The sequence below is a fragment of the Nannospalax galili genome, unplaced genomic scaffold (genome assembly GCF_000622305.1).
Source record: "Nannospalax galili isolate Female #2095 unplaced genomic scaffold, S.galili_v1.0 scaffold161, whole genome shotgun sequence".
Taxonomy (NCBI): domain Eukaryota; kingdom Metazoa; phylum Chordata; class Mammalia; order Rodentia; family Spalacidae; genus Nannospalax; species Nannospalax galili.
The window spans coordinates 2,197,101-2,217,647 of record NW_008348586.1 but is presented as its reverse complement, the minus strand read 5'-3'; the positions used below and the strand labels follow the sequence as shown (position 1 = coordinate 2,217,647).

Genomic DNA, 20,547 nt, shown 5'->3' with positions numbered 1-20,547 from the left:
GCCTGGTCTATATAGTGAGCTCCATGCCAGCTGTGATTGCAGGGAGACCCAGTCTCAAAAGAACAAATATAAAATAAAATAAAATAAATAAATAAATAAAATCTTTAAAAACATAATTTTAAAGCCTGGTGTGATGGTGCATGCCTACTCACTCCAGAGGCAGAGGCAGGCAGATGTCTGTGAGGTCAAGGCCAGCCTGGTCTACATAGAGAGTTCCAGGCCAGCTGGGGCTACAGGGTCTCAAAAAAAAAGGTGTGTGCATGCGCGTGTTGTGTGTGTGTGTGTGTGTGTGTGTGTGTGTGTGTGTGTGTGGTGGTGGTGTGGGGTGGGAACCAGGCTACAGCAGTCTCAAAAATACCCCCAAAATTTTTGAGACTTTTTCTCTTTTTTTTGTTACTGAGGATTAAACCCAGGATTCATACACATTAGGTAAGTACTCTACCATTGAGCTACATTGCCAGGATTTTTTTGAGGGGGTGGAGACTGAATGGCCTTGCTCTGCCTCCCATGCTGATCTGTAACTCACTCTGTAGTCCAGGCTGGTCTGGAACTCACTGTGAAGACCAGGCTGCCTTTGAACTCTCAGAGATCCACCTACTACTGCCTCCTGAATGCCACAATTAAAGACATATATCACCACATCTGACCCTTGCAAAAATACCGTTTTTATTTTATGTGTATATGTGTTTTACCTGCATATGTGTAAGTGCACTCATGTGTGCAATGCCTGAAGAGGCCAGGGAAGACAGCTTCAGATCCCCTGGAGTTACAGACTGTTGTTAGCTGCTATGTGGGTGCTAGCAGTCAAACTCAGGTCCTCTGCAAAGTGTTTTTAATCTCTGAACTGTCTCTCCAGTCCCTAAAAAAATTTTTTTTGATAAGGTGCCTCACTAAATTATCTGAGTAGGCCTAAACTTTGGGTCCTCCTGCCTCTTCCTTAGCCTCCTAGAAGCTGGGATTACTAGTGTTCATCACTGTACCTTTTTTTCATCTTTTCATGTGCTGTCTTCCCACACAGGGCAGTATCCTAGCTGCAGGTTCTGTAGTGTAGCTGCCACATCTGGTGACCATTTAGAATAGTTAGATGGCCCTTTTAATGATGGCTGAAACGTGTGGCTAAAACTTGTTGGCAATATTGCTAGCAGTCTGAGGGTCCCTTTTTTTTTTTTTTTTACCTGCAAATTGAGAACATTTGATGGAGAAATCATCATGTGGGAGTAAGTTTGGAACACTGAGATGTCAGTTTAACATCATATTTCTGAGTTTAATTGCTCCTTAAAAAGTGTCAAGGAAGTAGATTTTTTAAAACCTTATATGGGAAGGTAAGTAGACCTGTACTTGGGAAGATTAGTGCCTTGCTCTTTTTTGTTGTTTTATTTGGTTTTTAAAGACAGGGTCTCATGTAGCCCAGGCTAGTCTTGAACTCCTACTCCTCCTATCTTTACCACCCAAGTGCTAAGATTATAGGTGTGTGCCACTATACTGGCCCACTTTTTCTTAAATATAGCAACTTATCAGTGTTTTGGGGTGGGGGAATGGTGTGGGGAGTATGCTGGAGATTTAACTAGGGCCTTGTACATGTCTTTAATCTGTTTTGTAAAAAAAACTGGTATTAAAGGCATATGCCATTGTACCTGGTAAAAGATTTATTATTTTTAAAATTATATATGTGTATATGTGCATGTAAATGCAGGTGTTGGTGGCAGCCAAAGGCATCAGTTCCCCCTGGAGCTGGAGTTACAAATTATTGTGAGCCCTCCCACGTGGGTGCTATTGAACCAAATTGGATTCCTCTGCAAGATTAGTATACTACTGTTAAGCCATCACTAAAACCTCCTAGCACACAAGATTAATATTTTGAATTTAAAGATAACTAAAAGTTTGACAACAGAAGTGTGGAAGACAGGCTTGAGCCTAGGGTGAAAGTCTTATTGACGGCCATACAGCAGGCTGGAGGCAACTGCCACTGCTGGAGCCACAAGGAACGCCTTGTGACATTTGCTCCCATTGGCAGATCATGAGACTGATACCTAGAGCTCACCACTCCCTAATCACCACCCTTGAGATTCCAAATTGCAGCACTTAGCCTGGGTAACGTGATTCCCAGGAAACCAGGCCTCATAAGGAAACCGGAACCTAAGTAACCTGAAACCCATTACACTAATGAGGTGTCTGGCTCCTGATGTCATGATAGGACACAGCCCTGCCAAAGATTTGAGTTGTAACTTCTTGATTAGACCCCTACCCCTATATAAGCTTGTGCCCTTCTACAATAAACCGGATCTGCATCAAGAACCTGATCTCCTGTGTCTGAATGCGGATCTGCTGACAAAGTCTCCTTACCAGCCCTGGGGTGCGGGACCAGGCAGAAGAAGCGATGATCGGAGGCAGCACCAGGCGAGTGGCCAGAAGAGCGGTCACAACTTGCGGCTGCACCGAGGAGCGAAGGACCTCTGTGCAATCAGAGGCGGTGCCCATGCCATCAGCACCACGTGAACACAGAGCGGTCACAGGTGGCGTCTGTGCGGGCAGAGGAGTGGCGCCAGGATACAGCACCCAGCACCGGAAGAGTGGAGGGTCGGCCGCAGCTGGCAGCGGCTGCACAGAAGAGTCCAATTTAGGGGGCTGGAGAGATGGCTCAGTAGTTAAGAGTACTGACTGCTCTTGCAGAGAACCTGGGTTCAATTCCCAGCACCCACATGGCAGCTGCCAACCATCCATAACTCCAGTTCCAGGGGAATCCGAATCCCTCTTCTGACCTCCACAGCATTGCACGACACGGGTACACTCACATACATGCAGGCAATGCACTCATACACATAAAATAAAAATAATAAAATATTAAAAAAAGAAAAAGAAGAGCCCAATTTAAAAGTGGGCAGGAAGCCAGGTGTGGTAATTCTAGTACTTAGATGGAGGCAGAAGATCAGGAGTTCAAGACCAGCCTCTACACAAAATAAGTTTGAGGATAGCCTAGGATGCATGAGATTATGTTTCTGAAAAGTCTGGGAGCAAGAGAAGGGACTGGAGGTATAGGTAAAAAACTGGCAGGCAGCTGGAGACACATTCTAAGGTAGAGTGAATATGTACTTAGAATGTACCTGGCTCTAGGTTCAATCTCCAGCATCCAACACAAACATCATCATCATCAGCTATATAGCAAATTGTAGGCCAGCTTGTATAAAAAAAAATTGTGTGTGTGTGTGTGTGTGTGTGTGTGTGTGTGTATGGTATAACTAGGCATGGTAGCACATGCCTATAATCTCAGAACTCAGGAGGATCATGAATTTGAGACCAGGCTGGCTGTGAAACCAGATTCTATCTTCTGTTCTTTATACCAAAAAAAAAAAAAAAAAAAAAGTTGTGTATATACACAATTGCATATATTATTCAGCCCTTAAAAAAAAATCCTGTCATTTATAGCAAAATGGAAGGTAAAATGGAATTAGAGGTTGTATGTTAAGTGAAATAAGCCAGACACAGAAAGACAAATGCCATATTCTGTTTCAGACATGGAAGTTTAAAATTTTTGATCTTGATGTAGAAGAGTGATCACTAGAAGTAAGAAATTGGGGGAGGAAGGCTTGTTGGCTAATGGGCACCAAAATTCAGTTGGATAGAAAGAACAGGTGTACAGTGAAATAGCACAGTGAAATGGCAGTGTTTTGCAATGACTTATGTGTGTACATATATAGTTTTCTTTGGATGAGCTCAAAGAGAGGTGCTCAAAAGTTCAGAGACTCCAAACATAAAGAAATGGTAAGGAAAAGGAAATGCTAATTACCTGAATTTGGTCAGTACATTCTGTCTTGGTGTATTGAAATAGCACATTGTAACCCATAAAAAAGTATGGCATTTTTTTCTGTCTTTTTTAAATTAAATTTTTAGTTAGCATACACAGTAATGTATTTCATTGTGGCATTTTCTTTATTTTAATTTTATTATTTTTATTTTATGTGTATGAGTGTATTGCCTGCATGTATGTGAGTGCACCCATGTTGTGCAATGCTGTGGAGGTCAGAAGAGGGCTTCAGATTCCCCTGGAATTGGAGTTAAGGACAGTTTGTAGCTGCCATGTGGGTGCTGGGAATCAAACCCGGATCCTCTGCAAGAGCAGTCAGTGCTCTTAACCGCTGAGCCATCTCTCCAGCCCAATCATTGTGACATTTTCATACATACATAGATTATACTTTTTCAAAAGTTTTTTTAAATTGTATGCATGAGTATTTTGCCTGCATATATTTAAGTGCACTCATATTATGCAGTGCCCATAGAAGCCAGAAGAGGGCCTCAGATCCTCTGGAACTAGAGTTATGGAAGGTCGTTAGCTGCCATGTGGATGCTGGGAACAGAACCCTGGTCCTCTGAAGAGTAGGCAGTGCTTTTAATTGAGCCATGTCTCAGCTCTGTACTTTGTTTTTACTCTCCCCTCTGCCCTCCCTCCTTCTTCCCTTGCTGATGCTCCTCCTCCCCCTAAGTTGTCCCTCCTGCTTTCATGTCACATATATTCCATTACCCTCTCTTATTCTCCTGCCCCTTCCCTGTAGACCTCTTCCTCTCCTCTCATACTACCTTTGCTACTTTCATGTCATCCATATATAACACATGAACACACATGTCCTTGTTAGCTGAGACTCACTTTTAGTCCTATGGATTTCTGTAGTGCTGTTCTGCTTTTATTTATTTTATTGTTTAGATTTTTAAAAAAATTTTAAGTTTTGTTTGCGCGCGCGTGTGTGTGTGTGTGTGTGTGTGTGTGTGTGTGTGTGTGCGCTCGAAGGTCAGAGGACATCTTATGGATGTTGGTTCTCTCCTTCTACCGTGTGGTTCCTGGGAATCAAAGTGACATTGCCGGTCTTGGTGGCAAGTACCTCTACCCACTGAGCCATCTTGATGGCCCTCATTTACTTTTATTGATTATATTGATTATGATTTGAATAATTTGTTGATACCATATCTTTTTTTTTTCTTCAAAGCCTTGATAAATTTGCTGAAGTTCCTTATGTCAAATGAAACTGTACTTTTGGCCAAACACAACATTTTTACATTAGCCCTTATGGTGAGTAATAAAACTTTTTCTGAAGCATATGCTCAGGCACATACAGACTGTTTGCAATAGGAACTGGGGTCTGAGAACTGAGCTGTAGATGGAACCAGGCTGTATTTTCCTTGTGGATCGGAGTCTTAATCCTGGTGATGCTCACTCTTTTGTATGTATTTGGTAAACCTTGATGGCATGGGTGTACACCAAATCTTTATGTATGAATCCTTATCTTGGTTCTACCAAGAAACTATACAATACTACTGCGATCTCTGTGTTGGTTAAAAAAAAGTTTTCTAGAGATGTTCCAGCTAGTAAATGGTTCCATCATGGCTGTACTGGTTTCTCAAGGATGTTAGAGATGCATTCTTACAAACCTGTAACAGATGACTATAACATACCACTTAGTAATGCTTTTTGGATCTTCCTAGCCTGATGCCTGTTTATGAGCTATTGCTTCTCTTTTAGATTGTGAATCTATTTAATATGTTTATCACATATGGTGACACATTCCTGCCAACCCCCAGCAGCTACGATGAACTTTACTATGAGATTATCCGAATGCACCAGAGCTTTGACAACCTCTACTCCATGGGTAAGCTCTTTTCTTTTTACTCCTCTTTCTCTGCCCTCTGTCTAGTTTGGGACAAGTAAGAGGAAAGTACTACAAAACACTCTCTAATCGGTTGGTACCTTTGTTTGGCATAGAAATTCGGAAGTTGGCCAGGCATGGTGGCACATGCATTTGATCCCAGCACTTGGGAGGCAGAGGCAGGCAGATCTCTGTGAGTTCAAGGCAGGCCAGCCTGGTCTACATAGTGATTTCCAAGTCACCAGGAGATCCTGTCTCAAAAAGACCAAAAAAGAAAGAAAAGAAATTTGGAAGTTACCTCTATGTGGGCCTTTTACCTTTAGGAACTCAGATTTTATCTTAGTAGAAGGCTGGGTAGTTACCCTTGCATGCGTGCGTGCGTGCATGTGGAGAGAGAGAGAGAGAGAGAGAGAGAGAGAGAGAGAGAGAGAGAGAGAGACTCTGACTCTGTCTTAAAAATGAGATGGACAGCATTCCTGAGGAATGATATCTAAGGTACTCTGTCCTTCACCTCCGCCCCGCCCTGAACATCTGCTCACATATGAACATGCATACACACACACACACACACACACACACACACACACACAAGAAAGAAAAGAAAAAAAAGGGGGTAGGAATCATAGCAGCAAATAGAAGAGTGTCTCTAATTTGAGGACTTTAAGAAGTCTAGTGTACTTACACATTTTTAGCATAACTTATTAAAGAGGTAGGCATCAGATAAAAATCGTTTTGAAAATTGGCTTACTGAAAGTTTAGTGTGCATTTGTGTGAATATAACCTACTGATGAAAGAGGCCATACAGTCTTGCAAATTTGGAGAAAGGCTCTAGTGAATCCTATCTACACAGTTTGAAAGATATGAAAGATCTTTGTAGACCGCACAGAAATAGAAAGCCACTCAGCAAAAGCATCTTATTTTTAAAATCTCAGCTTACTAGCTTGATTGAGGTTTAAAATAACAACTTTGGACAAGTTTTGACATAATGTATGTGGAGCTGTCACAGTGATCAAGATAATGAACCTATTCATTACTTCCCAAAAGCTTCATTATAGCCCTTTATTTACTTTTTTACCCTTTTTGTTTTTGTGAGACAAGGCCTCATATCCTGGGCTGGCCTCAAAGTCACTGTAACTAAGGATGGCCTTAAACTTCTGATCTTCCTGCCTCTACCTCTACCCCCAAACTGAGTGCTGTGATTACCATGCTGGCATTTACCACCACACCTGGTTTATTCATAGCTGGTGATCAAACCCAGAGTTTTCTGTATGCTAGGCAAGTACTCTATCAACTGAGCTGCATCGTCCCTCTTGTATCCCTTTATAATCTTTCTCTGCCCTTCTCTCCACTTGTCACTGCTATGTCTCATCCTTGGGGACATCACTGATTTGCTTTCTGTCACTGTAGGGTAGTTTGTGTTATCCCTCATCATGTGACTATTTGTATAAACTCTAGCTTCTGGGAGACCCCGTCTCAAAAAGACCAAAAAAAAAAACTAAAAAAAAACCCCAAACAAACCCTACCTTCTTCTTAAGACTCCTATATCATGAGAAAAGTAGAAGGTTAAAAAGATAAATTAACATAGGGCTGGAGAGATGGCTCAGTGGATAAGAGCACTTACTGCTCTTCCAGAGGGCCCAGGTTTGATTCCTAGTACCCACATGGTGGCTAACTCTGGTCTTTAACTCTAGTCCAGGGGATCCGATGTCCATTTCTGTCCCCCAAAGGCACCAGCGACTTATGTGGTGCACTTACATACATGCAAGCAAAATACTCATACACATAAAGTAAAATTGAATTTTAAAAATCTTAAAATTCAGGGGCTGGAGAGATGGCTCAGTGGTTAAGAGCACTGGCTGCTCTTGTAGAGGACCTTGGTTCAGTTCCCAGCATCCACATAGCAGCTAACCACCACCTAAAACTCCAGTTCCAGGGGATCCAATGCCTTCTTTTGGACTCCATGTGAGGTACAGACGCATACACATAAAATAATAAAAGTATCTTAAAATTCACAAAATAAATGAACAAAATGTGTTTTATAAAAACACCTTTAGGCTAGGTGTGTTGGCACATGCCTTTAATCCCAGCACTCAGGAGGCAGAGGCAGGCGGATCTATGTGAGTTCAAGCCAGCCTGGTCTACAGCTGGGGCTACAAGGAGATCCTGTTTTAAAAAGCTGCCCCCCCCAAAAAAGAAAAAAAAGTCAGTAAGATGACTAATTAGGTAAAAACCCTTGCTGTGCTCCTGACAACCTGAATTCAACTGCTATAACCCACAGTGGAAGGAGAGCACCAGTTTCCAAAAACTCGCCCCTGACTTTCATATGTGCACCCTGAATGCATGCATGTGCGCACACACACACGCACACAATAGTAATAAAGACAATAAATGAAGAATAGTAGAGAGATTTTAGAATAAATTCTAAGAGGAAGAATATATAGAAACAAAGCAAACTGGAAAGGGAGAGTTGCATAAGAGGCAAATATTTTTTTTTCTAGTGGACTTTAGGTCTTAGAAAGTGGAGGAAGACTGCTAAGTGAGCCATGTATTGTTTTCCCATCATATCGTAGACAGTGAGAGTAGGGCCTTGTATCAGTAAGACATTTTCAACCGAAAGTATCGGGAAACTCTGATTTAAATTCCCTTCAACAATAAAATATACTTTACAAGAATTTCAGGAACAAGTCCAGAACAGCATGATCCTAAGCTCAAAAATGTCTGCAAGGACACAGGTGTTTTTCCTTTGTTTTTGCTCTCTCATTGTCAGAGCAAGAGTTTTAATATCAGGTCAATTTGACTTAAAACAGAAAGTATGAGTTGTCACTTCAAGAAATATATCTCACCAGATGTGGTAGCATATCCCTTTAATCTTGGCGGTAGGGGCAGGTGGATCTTTGTGAGATTGAGGCCAGCCTGATCTATATAGCAAGTTCCTGGCCAGCTGGGGCTACAGGGAGACCCTGTCACAAAAACAATAACAACAACTCTGTGTGTGTGTGTGTGTGTGTGTATGTATGTATATGTATATATCTGGCGCTGAAGAGATGGATCAGCAGTTAAGAGCATGCACTGCTCTTGCAAAGAACCTAAGTTCAGTTCTTTGCACCCACATCAGGCAGATTATAACTACCTATAACTCCAGCTATAGGGGATCTGATGCCCACTTCTGACTTCTGGAGGAACCTATACACATGCATATAATGAAAAGAAGAAAGAAATAAATGTATCCAGTGAGATCCAGGACAGCTGAGGCTACAGAGAGAGACCCTGTCTCAAAAAGACCAAAAAAAAAAAAAAAAAAAAAAAAAAAAAAAAAAAAAGTAAAAAATAAAATGTCTTGTAGGAAAAAAAAATTTAAGTATAAGATAAGGTCTCATGTAGCCCATGCAGGCTTCAAATTCACAGTGTAACCAAGGATGACCTTGAGCTTCTGAGTCTCCACTTCTTCAATGCTGAGACTGCAGGCATATATATCTACCATACCTGAACTTTTGACTGTCCTCCCTGATCTGTCTCCCTAGTGCCTCAGATAGCAGATGTGTACAACCATTCCCAGTGTAGAACTTACGCTTTTTTATGTAAAGCTCCTCTGGGTTTTGACAAATGCATATGTTAGTGTAATTATCACAAAAATTAAGTTAGAAAAGAATTTTATTATCCCTCAAATTTCCCTTGTGTTCTTGTGAAATCATTCCCCTGGTTACCCTCAACCCTTAGATACCATTAATCTGCTCTGTTGCTTAAATTCTCTCCTGCTTTATGTATAAACATGATTTTTATGGTGTAGATGTTGGATTTTGTTATGGTCCTTAATATAATATTGGGCATTGTCGGAATGTGTGCTATGTGAAATCAGTTGATTCCTTTCAAGGTTTTGCCTTAACATTTGAGGGAAGGAAGGAATATCAAGATTAAATTTGGGAGCTGGAGAGAGATGGCTTAGCAGTTAGTGTACTTGCTAGGAAATCATGAGGAGCAAGAGTTCCCAGCATCCACATAACAAGTTGGAGGGTCTTGAAAGCACCTGTAACTTAAGCTCCCAGGGATCTGATGCTTTCTTTTAGCCTGCTTACATGTACCCATGCTCACACATGCACACATAAACAAATTAATTAATAAAATAAACCTTAAAAAAAGAATACCCCCCCACACCCATCCACTCAAGACATGGTGTCATGTAGTCTAGGCTAGCCTTGAATTTTCTGTAAAGCTAAGTATGATCTTGAATTTCTGATCTTCTTGCCTCCACCTCCTGAGTGCTGTGATTACAGATTTATGGGTTGTTGGGGATCAAACCTAGAGCTTCTTGCGTGTTGGGCAAGCACTCTACCAACTGAGCTAGATCTCCAGCTCCCCATCTCCCCTCTTTTTGAGACAGGGTCTTGCTATGTAGACCAGGCTGACCTTTAACTAAAAATTCTCCAGTGTTAATGTTCCATATACTGGGATTACATTGCTGTTACATCTGGCTAAGAGCAACTTTTTTTTCTTTTTGCAGTGGTGGGGTTCAGTCCAGGGCATTACCAAGGTTAGTTAGTTAGCTAGCTAATTGTTGTACCACTGAGCTAGATCTCTGTCCCTAAGAGCAATGTGATGATTAACTTTGATGTCAGTTTGATGGAATTTAGAATCACCATGACACAAATCTCTAGGCATGTCTATGAGAAATTTTCTAGATTAGGTAAAGTGAGGAAGATCTACCCTAAATGTAGACAGCGCCATTCCATGGGCTGGGGTTCCTGACTGGATAAAAAGGAGAAAGTTGGGCTGGAGAGATGGCTCAGCACTGGCTGCTCTTGCAGAGGACCCAGGTTCAGTGCCTAGTTACCCACATGGTGGCTAACAACTGTCCATAACTCCAGTTCCAGGGGATCTGACGCTGGGGTTCCTGATTGTATAAAAAGGAGAAGATGGGGCTGGAGAGATAGCCCAGCGGTTAAGAACACTAACTGTTCTTGCAGAAGACCCAAGTTCGAATTCAGAACCCACATGGCAGCTAACAGCTGTCTGTAACTCCCGTACCAGGGGATCTGACAACCTTTTCTGTCCTCCATGGGCATTGCACAAGTGTGCCCTTACCTACATGCAGGCAATATATGCATACCACCTTCTTTTTGAGATAGGATCTTCCTGTAGTCCCAGACCCAAAACTCACTGTGTAGACCAGGCTAATCTGGAACTCAGAAAGATCTGCCTGCCTCTGCCTCCCAAGTGCTGGGACTACAGGCTTGTGCCACCGTGCTGAGCTAATTTTTTTTTTTTAAATACTATGTAGCCCTGACTGGCCTAGAACTTCCCAAGCTGGCCTTGAATTTACAGAGATCTGCCTGCCTTTACTCCCAAGTGCTAGGATTAAAGGCATGCACCACCATGATTGCCTTAAGTTTCTTTTGTCAGATATTTTGTCAAAGAAGTAAGCTATGTTACTAAGACAAGTGTTTTTAACATAGGTTATCTTGACCGAGTTACTAGTGTGGAACCTGCCCATTGACAGTTTGCTTGATATTTGTAGCAGGTCTTTCTACTCTTGCTGGTAGAGACACTTCTTTCTTTCTTTCTTTCTTTCTTTCTTTCTTTTTTAGTTATGTGTATGTGTGTGGGTATTTGTGTGGGTATGTATACATGAATGCAGGTGACCTCAGAGGCTAGAAGAGAGCTTGGATCGCCTGTAACTGGCATTTCAGGTGGTTGTGAGCCACCTTATGTGGGTGCTGAGCACTGAACTCAGGTCCTTTGCAAAAGCAGTACTCACTTGTAACCAATCTCTCCATCCCCCAAGATAAATAAAATATTTTAGAAATGGAAAGATAAGAGCTGAAGAGATGGCTAAGTGGCTGCTTTTGCAGAGGACCTGGGTTTGATTCCCAGAACCTCTAAGGCAGCTAACAACTGTCTGTAACTCCAATTCCAGGGGATCCAACACCCTCTGCTCACCTTCTCGGGCACTGCATGACATGGGTGCAAGTTACATGCATGCATGCAAAACACAGATACACATAAAATAAATTTAAAAAATTTTTTTTCAAAGGAAAGATAATTACCAATACTACAAAGCATGGGAGTCCAACAACTTGGGAGTCAGAGACAGGAGGATAAAGAGTTCAACCAGCCTCATCCACATAGTGAATTTGAGGACTGCTTGGGCTACGTGAGACCTTGTCTTAAAACAATCAAACAAAAAAAAAAGGCATGGGAAATTTTATATGTGTGTGTGTGTGTGTGTGTGTGTGTGTGTGTGTGTGTGTCTGTATATATGTGTGTGTATATATATATATTTCCCATGCTTAATAATATTTCATATATATATATATATATACACACACACATATATATTAAAATCTTACAAACGATTTTTTTGAGACAGGATATCAACTGCCTGTATCTCCAGCTCTGGGAGATCCAACATCCTCTTCTGGCCTCCATGGATACCCTCACTCTTGTACATACACACACACACACACACACACACACACACACACACGCACACGCACGCACACACACAGTTAAAAAAAAATAAAATAAACCAGGTGTGGTGGTGCATGTCTTTAATCTCAGCACTCGAGAGGTGGAGAAAGGTGGATCTCTATGTGATTAAGGCCAGATTGATATACATAGTGAGCTCAAGGCCAGCTGGAACTCAGGGAGATCCAGACTCAAACAAAATAAGGGGCTAAAGAGATGGGTCAGTTGTTAAAAGCACTTGCTGCTCTTGCACAGACCAGAGTTCTGCTCCTAGCATCTACATCAGGCATCTCATAACTGCCTATAACTCTAGCTCCAGGGGATCAGGCTTCTTCTTCTGGCTTCTACAGGCACCCACTCACACACACATGAAATTCACTCATACAAATACAACTCCTCCAAAGCTAATAATATCCCTCCACAAGAAAAAAAAATGTGAACCATCTCAGTCACTTGTTCTCCCTCAATCTGTGTTTCTTGTGTGTTGTGTGCTATATTGTATCTAACCTTTCTTCAGTACCTGACACTCTGTAAACACCTCTCAAATAGACCTTTATTAAAAACATATCTGGAGTCAGGCATGGTGGTGCACACCTTTAATCCCAGCACTCAGGAGGCAGAGGCAGGCAGATCTCTGTGAGTTCAAGGCCATCCTGGTCTATATAATGAGTTCCAGGCCAGCTGGGGCTACAGGGAGACCCTGTCTCAAAAAAGAAAAGGAAAAAAACAAAACAAAACAAAAACACCATATCTATGGCAGCTGGGGAGATGATGGCTCAGTGGGTAATGTGCTCACTGCACAAGCATAAGGACCTGAGTTCAGATCCTAAACACCGACATAAAAAGCTAAGCATGACTATGTGTACCTATAATCCCAATGCTGGGGAGGCAGGGATAGGAGGATTTGGGGACTTTCCTGGCCAGCTAGTCTAGCCAATTGATGACCTCTGGGTTTAGTAAGAGAGTTTGTCTCAGAAAATAAGGTGGTGGCTAGAGAGATGGCTTAGCAGTTAAAAGTACATACTGCTCTCACAGAGTTCAGTTCCCAGCACCTTTGTTGGGAACCTTACAACAGCCTCCAGCCCTAAGGGATCCACTGCCACCTTCTAGCTTCTGTGGCTACTGCTTTCATGTGCACAAACCCACACTCAGAGATATACATGTACAAATAATTAAAACAGTAATAAAATAAAGAACAATTTAAAAAGTAAGGTGCACAGTAATAGAGGAAGACAGCTGATATCGACCTCTGGCTCACATGTGAATGCGTGGACACATACACCTGCATACACTTACACACATGCACACACAAGACAAAAATAAACCATATTTGAGCATCTACCTTGTATTTATTCTTTCAGGGAGAACTTGTGTGTTTTGTCTCTTTAAAAATTTTTTTATTATTTTTATTTTACATATATGAGTGTATTGCTTGCATGGGTGTGAGTGTACCCATGCCATGCAATGCCCATGGAGACCAGAAGAGAGTGTCGGATCCCCTGAAACTGGAGTTACAAACAGTTGTTAGCTGCCATGTGGGTGCTGGGAATTGAACATGGGTCTGCTAGGGTCCGAGAATCGAGAATAATTCCCACAGACACCAAGAAGATTGTACAAAAAATTTATTCGGGAATTTAGAGCAAAAGCCACCAAATGGCGGCTAGCCGGGCACAGACTTCGGGAGCCAAAGATGGAGTCTGGCCCCAAACAATAGCAGGCAGGGGCTTTTATTGGACAGCTCCACAGAAACCCACATGCGCCAAGCATCTTTTAAAATGATTGGATGGCCCCATACCCTGAGTACGGGGGAAGTTTTGATTGGTAGGGGCTGTCTTCAGGGCATTGGAATGTGCTGACTGTTATCTTTAGGATCAGAAGTTTTTGTTTATACCTTATAAGGTTTTTACATGTCCAGGGCTTCCTTGATCTATAGCTTCTGTGGGGGCGGGGGGGGGCAGGGGTTGCAACTGGAAATTTACAACATGCCTGGGCTTGTCTGAAGAAGCTAGCTAAAATGGAGTCAGTGCATTCTGGCTCTTCAGGTCCTCTGCAAGAGCAGTCAGTGCTCTTAACCACTGAGCAATTTCTCCAGCCCCCTTGTTCCTTTTTTATTATCTATTTTTGGTCTTTTTGAAGCAGAATCTTCCTGTAGCCCCAGCTGGCCTGGAGCTCACTAAGTAGACCAGGTTGACCTTGAACTCATAGAGATATATGCCTCCTCTGCCTCCCAAGTGCTGGGATTACAGGCTTGTGCCACTACTCCTGGCTTTGTCTCTTTTTTAAATGGCACAGTTACTGTACTTGTGTGACCCTGAAGATCATACTGGGTAGAGGATGTTCTCACTTTTGTATTTCTTTAATCTCTCCTCTTGTGAGTGAGTTTAGAAAACAGAATTTGGTCAGATAGGGAACACTTCCTTTTCATTTTTCAGGTTTCCTCTGTAAACTAGAGGAGCAAAGCAGGTACTCCTTGATTGAAACATAGCACTTCTCTATCTGGAAAAGTTATTTCTTCTGTTTGACTGAGTGTATGCCTTTAGGTTCAGAAAGATACACATGGAGCATAAAGGGACACCAACTCAGCCAGGAGGTTTGCCATGAGTTTGAGGCCAGCCTGGTCTGCATAGCAAGTTCAATTCTAGCCTTAGAGAAATGATAAACATGGCATCCAGGTTACCCTCATATCACCATCCCAGTATGTGTGTGTGTGTGTGTGTGTGTGTGTGTGTGTGTGTATGTATGTCTGTGGATGTCTGTGGATGTGTGTTCATGTGGATACACATGTTTGTGTCCATGCATGTGGAGACCAAAGGTCAAACTCAGGTGTCATTCTTCATGGGAGCTGTTCACGTCTTTTCAGATAGGATCTTTCTTTGAGTGGGGTTTGCCAAGAAAGCTTAGTTTGCTGGCCAGCAAGTCCCTAGGATCTGTCCTTCTCCCCCTCTTCAGTGTTGGGATTACAAGTATGTGCCACCACCTCAGGTGTTTTTTAAGAGGGTTCTGGGGATCTAATTCAGATCTTTGTGCTCTTGTGACAATTTACCACCTGAGCTAGGCTACAGTTCTCCTAGTAGAGGCTTTAAATGAATGTTAAAACTAAGATTTGGAATCCGGTTAGCAGGAGATGGCATAGGGAAAATCCAGGACAGAGAAGGAATAGTGAATATTTTGATGGAAAGTGAAAAGTTAGAGAAAAAAATCCTGGAGAACAGACTTCTATAAGCCCTTATTTCTTTTTCTAGGTTGAGGATGTTTTTAAACAGATGATTGGCACAGACTTTTTTGGTTTTCTAATAGTGCTATTTTGAGGTGTGTCTTCATTCCTTATATTTGTATTTCATATCAGGAGCTTGACAGATCTGTGTTCTCTCCTTCACAGTCCTTAGGCTTTCTACCAACGCTGGCCAGTGGAAGGAAGCAGCTAGCAAGGTGACCCATGCACTAGTTAATATCAGGTAAGGAATGACAGTTTCCCTTCCAGAGTTCCTTGGCTCATCCTGAGGTTTATTGCACCTTTCTAAGGAGAATGCACTGAGCACCACTATTTTAAGCCCCAGTGTCTGTAGGAGTGGAAGAAATTGTCATATTTGATTAAGAAAAGCAGGAGTACATGAGACTTTCATTTTGTCATATTGAAATAGCTCAAAGTGCTGGCTGTTCTGTGAATTTTCTTTCAAGAGATGGTTTCACACCCTTTGCAGGCATCGTAGCTGCCAAAGTGTGTATGTATAAGCCACCTGAAAGCTTTCTCTGAAGATTATTCTTCATGTATATCTAGAACTTTCACATTTTACTATATGTAGCCACTTTTAGTTGTGGTAAACACAAGCAAATGGAGCCCATGGGGCTAAGTCATTTTAAGTTCCTTATGAAACAGCAAAACAGTTACAGAATGCTGTGCTGGGAACATGTGTCAGGTGGAACTCATCAGGGTCCTGAGGAAGCACTGCTCTCACAGGGGTGAATGGGCAGGAAATGGAAAGGAGAAGGTGCTTTCAATGTTAGAAGTCCAAATCTGACTTTCTTCTGTTTTCTCTCTTTATGCCCATGATTTTCCTTTTTCTCAACAGTTATTAAATTGTTTTTTGCAAATAATCAAAAAGTTAATGTTGAAAAGAAGAGACAAATCCAACAGATGGGAAAATTGATTTAGCTCCAGATGTAAGGCTTGCCAGACAGTCCAATAATAGTAGTGTGTATTTACAACTTGGTATATAGATTGTAATGTGTGACAGAGTTGGGGTATGATATTTATTTCTATCTTCCCCCTTTCCCTCCCTCCCTCCCTTCCTCCATGCCTTATCTCTGCAGTGATTTACTACTGTGTTTGTGACATCTGGGAATAAAAGGGAAACTGAAATGTGTGTGTTTGGAGGGCTGGGACTAGGGAGCATGGGGTGAGTTGTGATAACAATATTACAGTGAAGGTTGGACTGCATTACCTGTCCCTGGGGACATTTTGAAGCAAACACAGTTTTATAAATCTTACCAATAAATGCATATCTGTACCTAGCAGTAATCAAGACCCTGTGGTGAGGCCTTATGATAAATGTGAGTTTCTAAAAGAATCAGGAGTTACAAACTGTCTTTTCCCAAATATCCCTTTGTAACCCAAGGGCAGTATGACAAATGTGGGTGCTTGAAGGAAGCATCAAGTTGTGGGCTGGAGTATGAAGTACATATGGGTATAATTTATGTTATATTTATTTATTCATGTATTTACACAGGCTTCCCAGGCAGCTCTTTTCATCTGGGGCCTGTTTCCTTGATCACGTTCCTCTATGCTTGCTTTATCTCCTCTGTTGCTTTTCCTTTTGTTGGTTTCTGACTTGGCTGCTGTTCTTATTCTTCCCAAGGGCCATCGGGCAGCTGATTTAAGTTTCGTTCTCTCCCTTTTCTGAATAGCTGAAAAGAACTGGGCTGAGCCTTGAAAAGATGATGCTTGTCACCATGACCACTTCTTTGTCTTCACCAGGACTCTGTCAGGCCTCTCCTTTAATTTTCACTTCTCTAACTGAGCTTCCTGCAGAGAATAATCACATCATTTTCACTGTTAATGAATTAAGTATGTGGCTAAAGAAGCAAAAACCCATTCAGCTTCCTCAAGAGATTACTGCAAAGATATATTTGAACTTTATTGCATTGAGGTCAGACCTCAGAAAGCTACTGATGATACCTTTACCCTTTCTTTTTTCTGACATCTCTTTTTATTTACTAAATGCCATACATTGTATATCCTCCTATGTGCTCTGTTCTCTAATCTTATCATCCTCAAACCCTGTAGAATATATTATATGCTCTTAAAATGTTCTTCTCCCTCCCCACCTTTTTTTGAGACAGGATCTCATAGCACAGGCTGGTTTGAATTCAATATGTAGCCAAGGATGACCTTGAGCTCCTGCTCTTCCTGCTTCTAATACCCAAGAGCTGGGATTACTAGTATGTGCCACCACATCTGCCTCAAAGTAATACATTTTACCAGCAAAGAAACTGAGTCTTAAAGATAGTGTGGAAAGTCCCAGTTTTGTTGTGGACCAAAGCTATAACCTGGAGCTCTTTCTTTCAAACTGTATGCCTCCTTCAGCAAAACCTACTAGTTTAGCACTGTTAAATTCTCTGGAGAAACTAGACTGACTTGCCTGGAGAGAATGTAAGTATAGATAGCCAATCAGTCTCTTTTTTTTCCCTCTGAATGCCAATGAGCACAGAGCTAAAATTGATATATGAAATGTGTAGCTTTTTACAGCAAAGATTTATTGCTAAAGTTCTTCTATTGTTATTTTGAACATTCTTTTTTTAAATTTTAAGTGTATTTTTATTTTTGTGTATGAATGTTTTGCCTGCATGTATGTAAGTGTACATGTGTCACATTGTGCCCTAGGAGACCTGAAGAGGGTGTGAGATCCCTTGGAGCTGGAGTTACAGACGGTTGTTAGCTACCAGGTGGGTGCTGGGAACCAACCCAGGTCCTCTGCAAGAGCAGCCAGTGCCCCTAAATACTGAGCCATCTCTCCAAACCCATTTTTTGTTTTCTTTTGTTTTTTGAAACAGGGTTTCCCTGTAGCCCCATATGACCTAGAACACGCTTTGTAGGCCATGCTGGTCTCCAACTCAAAATGATTTGCCTCCAGGGTGCTAGAATTAAAGGCATGCACCATTACGCCAGGCAACAGCCCCATATTTTGAAAATTCTTTTAATTTTACTTCTTGGTGGTGGTTTTATGTTACCCAGACTCCTTCAAATCATTTGTGAAGATTGGAAGACTATAAATGAATCACATATGCGCACATACACGCAGTGAACATGCGCACACACATGCAGCAAACATGTGCACACACATGCACAATGTGTGAAAAAAGCATGGCAGATTAGGGATGATGACTCAGCTGCAATCCCAGCATTTGAGAGGTAGAGACAGGAGGATTGCCTCAAATTGTGTGTGTAAAAAGCATGGCAGATTAGGCATGATGACTCAGCTGCAATCCCAGCATTTGAGAGGTAGAGACAGGAGGATTGCCTCAAGTTTGAGGCCATCCTGGGCTCCCTAGTGAAATTCAGGCTCACAAAGGTATGTCTATGTCTTTTTCAAAGGGCTATAAGGTGAGACTCTCTCTAAAAAAAATATTTTTAAAAGCATGAAATGAAGTTTAAATTATTAAAACTACTATTACCATTTCCTATATGATCTTGAACAAATTACCCTCTTTGAACCTCTTTCTGCCATCTATAAAATGGGGGTGATAGTGATATCAACCATTGTTGCAGTTGCAAAAATTATACGTGTGTTAGAGCTCCTGATGAAACTGTAGAATTCTAGTCCTCTCATACAGCATATTGTCTTCAGATTTCATACGTCTTGTAGCATGTCAAAATTTCCTTCCTCCTTAGGCCAAATAATAATAATCCATTGTATTTATATACCACATTTTATCTGTTCATCTATTGATGGTACTTGAGTTACCTTTACCTTTGGTTGCTGAACATAATGCTGCTGTGAATATGGGCTCTGTGTGTGATCTTGCTTTCAGATCAGGTATGCTGGTACATAGCTGTAATCTTAGCACTTGAGAGGCTGGGGCAGAGGGATCAGGAATTCTAGGCCATCCTGGCACACATAGCAAGACTCTATCTTTAAAAAAATAGAAAGGCTGGAGAGATGGCTTAGCAGTTAAGAGCACTGATTGCTTTTGCAGAGGATCTGGGTTCAATTCCCAGTGCCCATATAGCAGCTAACAACCGCACGTAACTCCAGTTCCAAGGGATCCAACGCACTCTTCTGACCTCCAAAGGCATTGCACCACAGTGTGAACTTACACATATACAAGCAATACAATTATACACATAAATAATAAATGAATAAAATATTTTTTAAAATATAATAAATAAAAACCAGGCAGTGGTGGCACCTGCCTTTAATCCTACCACTTGGGAGTCAGAAGCATGTGGAGTTCTGTGAGATTGAGACCAGCCTGGTCTACATAGCAGGTTCCAGACCATCTGGGGCTATAGGGAGACTCTGTCTCAAAAAAAAGTAAAGATTTAAAAAAAAAAGAAAAAGACCCTGTTTACCTGCTTTCACTTCTTTGATAAGGCCCTGGAGAGAAATTGCTGCATCATGTGCTAATTCTGTGTTTCATATTTGAAGAATGCCACATTTTAAAAAATATTTTTTATTTTATATGTTTGAGTGTATTGCTTGTATGTAGGTAGGTAGGTATACCTGTGTCGTGCAAGCCCACAGAGGTCAGAGAGGGCAGGGCATTGGAGCTACCAATGATTGTTAGCAGCCATGTGGGTGCTGGGAATTAAACCTGGGTCATCTGCAAGAGCAGTCAGTGCTCTTAACCACTGAGCCATCTCTCCAGCCTTGCCATACTGTTTTTTAGATCTATTATTTTGAGCCTTCCTTAATACTTCCTAAGTACATTTTATTTTCTGTTCTATAAAAATTAAAATGATGTGCTTTTCCTTATAAGTGGAGCTTTGATGGCTTTGAATGAGGGTGGTCAAGGGAGTTTTCTTTTCTCACATTCAGTATTCTCTTAGCTGAGGGAGGAATAATAAATAGCATGCCTGTGTAGTCTGCATGCCATGGAGCCAGGTAACCAGGCTGCTTTTTGCTCTTTTGTTTTTCTCCTAGAGCTTGTGTTGGATATCTGTGACACTGTTGACTTTGGATGATTGAGCAAACAAGAGCCCATTGTCAGTAAATCCCACCTTTGGGTTTTCCAGTGTTACTGTAGGATACTACTGGCCACTGGGTTGACAAGCAGAGGATGTAAAGGCTTAGTAGGAAAATCGTGGTGGTGCGCATAATTTATTTCAGGCATTGCTAAAGATTATCTGTGCTGATCCTACACATGGAAAGGATTTCTGAGGTAGAGTGAACAAGCACTTATCATTTATCTTTGTCGTATGTTCTTGGAATTCCCTGGCGAAAGATTGAATTGC

The 20,547-nt window shown here is 41.6% G+C and overlaps 1 protein-coding gene across 4 annotated transcripts in view; it reads left to right on the top strand.

Moving 5' to 3' along the window:
- Positions 1 to 20,547, top strand: part of Armh3 (armadillo like helical domain containing 3) — a 253,901-nt gene that overhangs the window by 144,628 nt on the left and 88,726 nt on the right. For all 4 annotated transcript variants that reach the window (XM_008845618.3, XM_029569626.1, XM_008845621.3 and 1 more), the window contains 3 exons: positions 4,977 to 5,059; positions 5,510 to 5,636; positions 15,475 to 15,550. In XM_008845618.3, the coding sequence (XP_008843840.1) occupies positions 4,977 to 5,059; positions 5,510 to 5,636; positions 15,475 to 15,550 (286 nt within the window). The remainder of the gene's footprint in view (positions 1 to 4,976; positions 5,060 to 5,509; positions 5,637 to 15,474; positions 15,551 to 20,547) is intronic.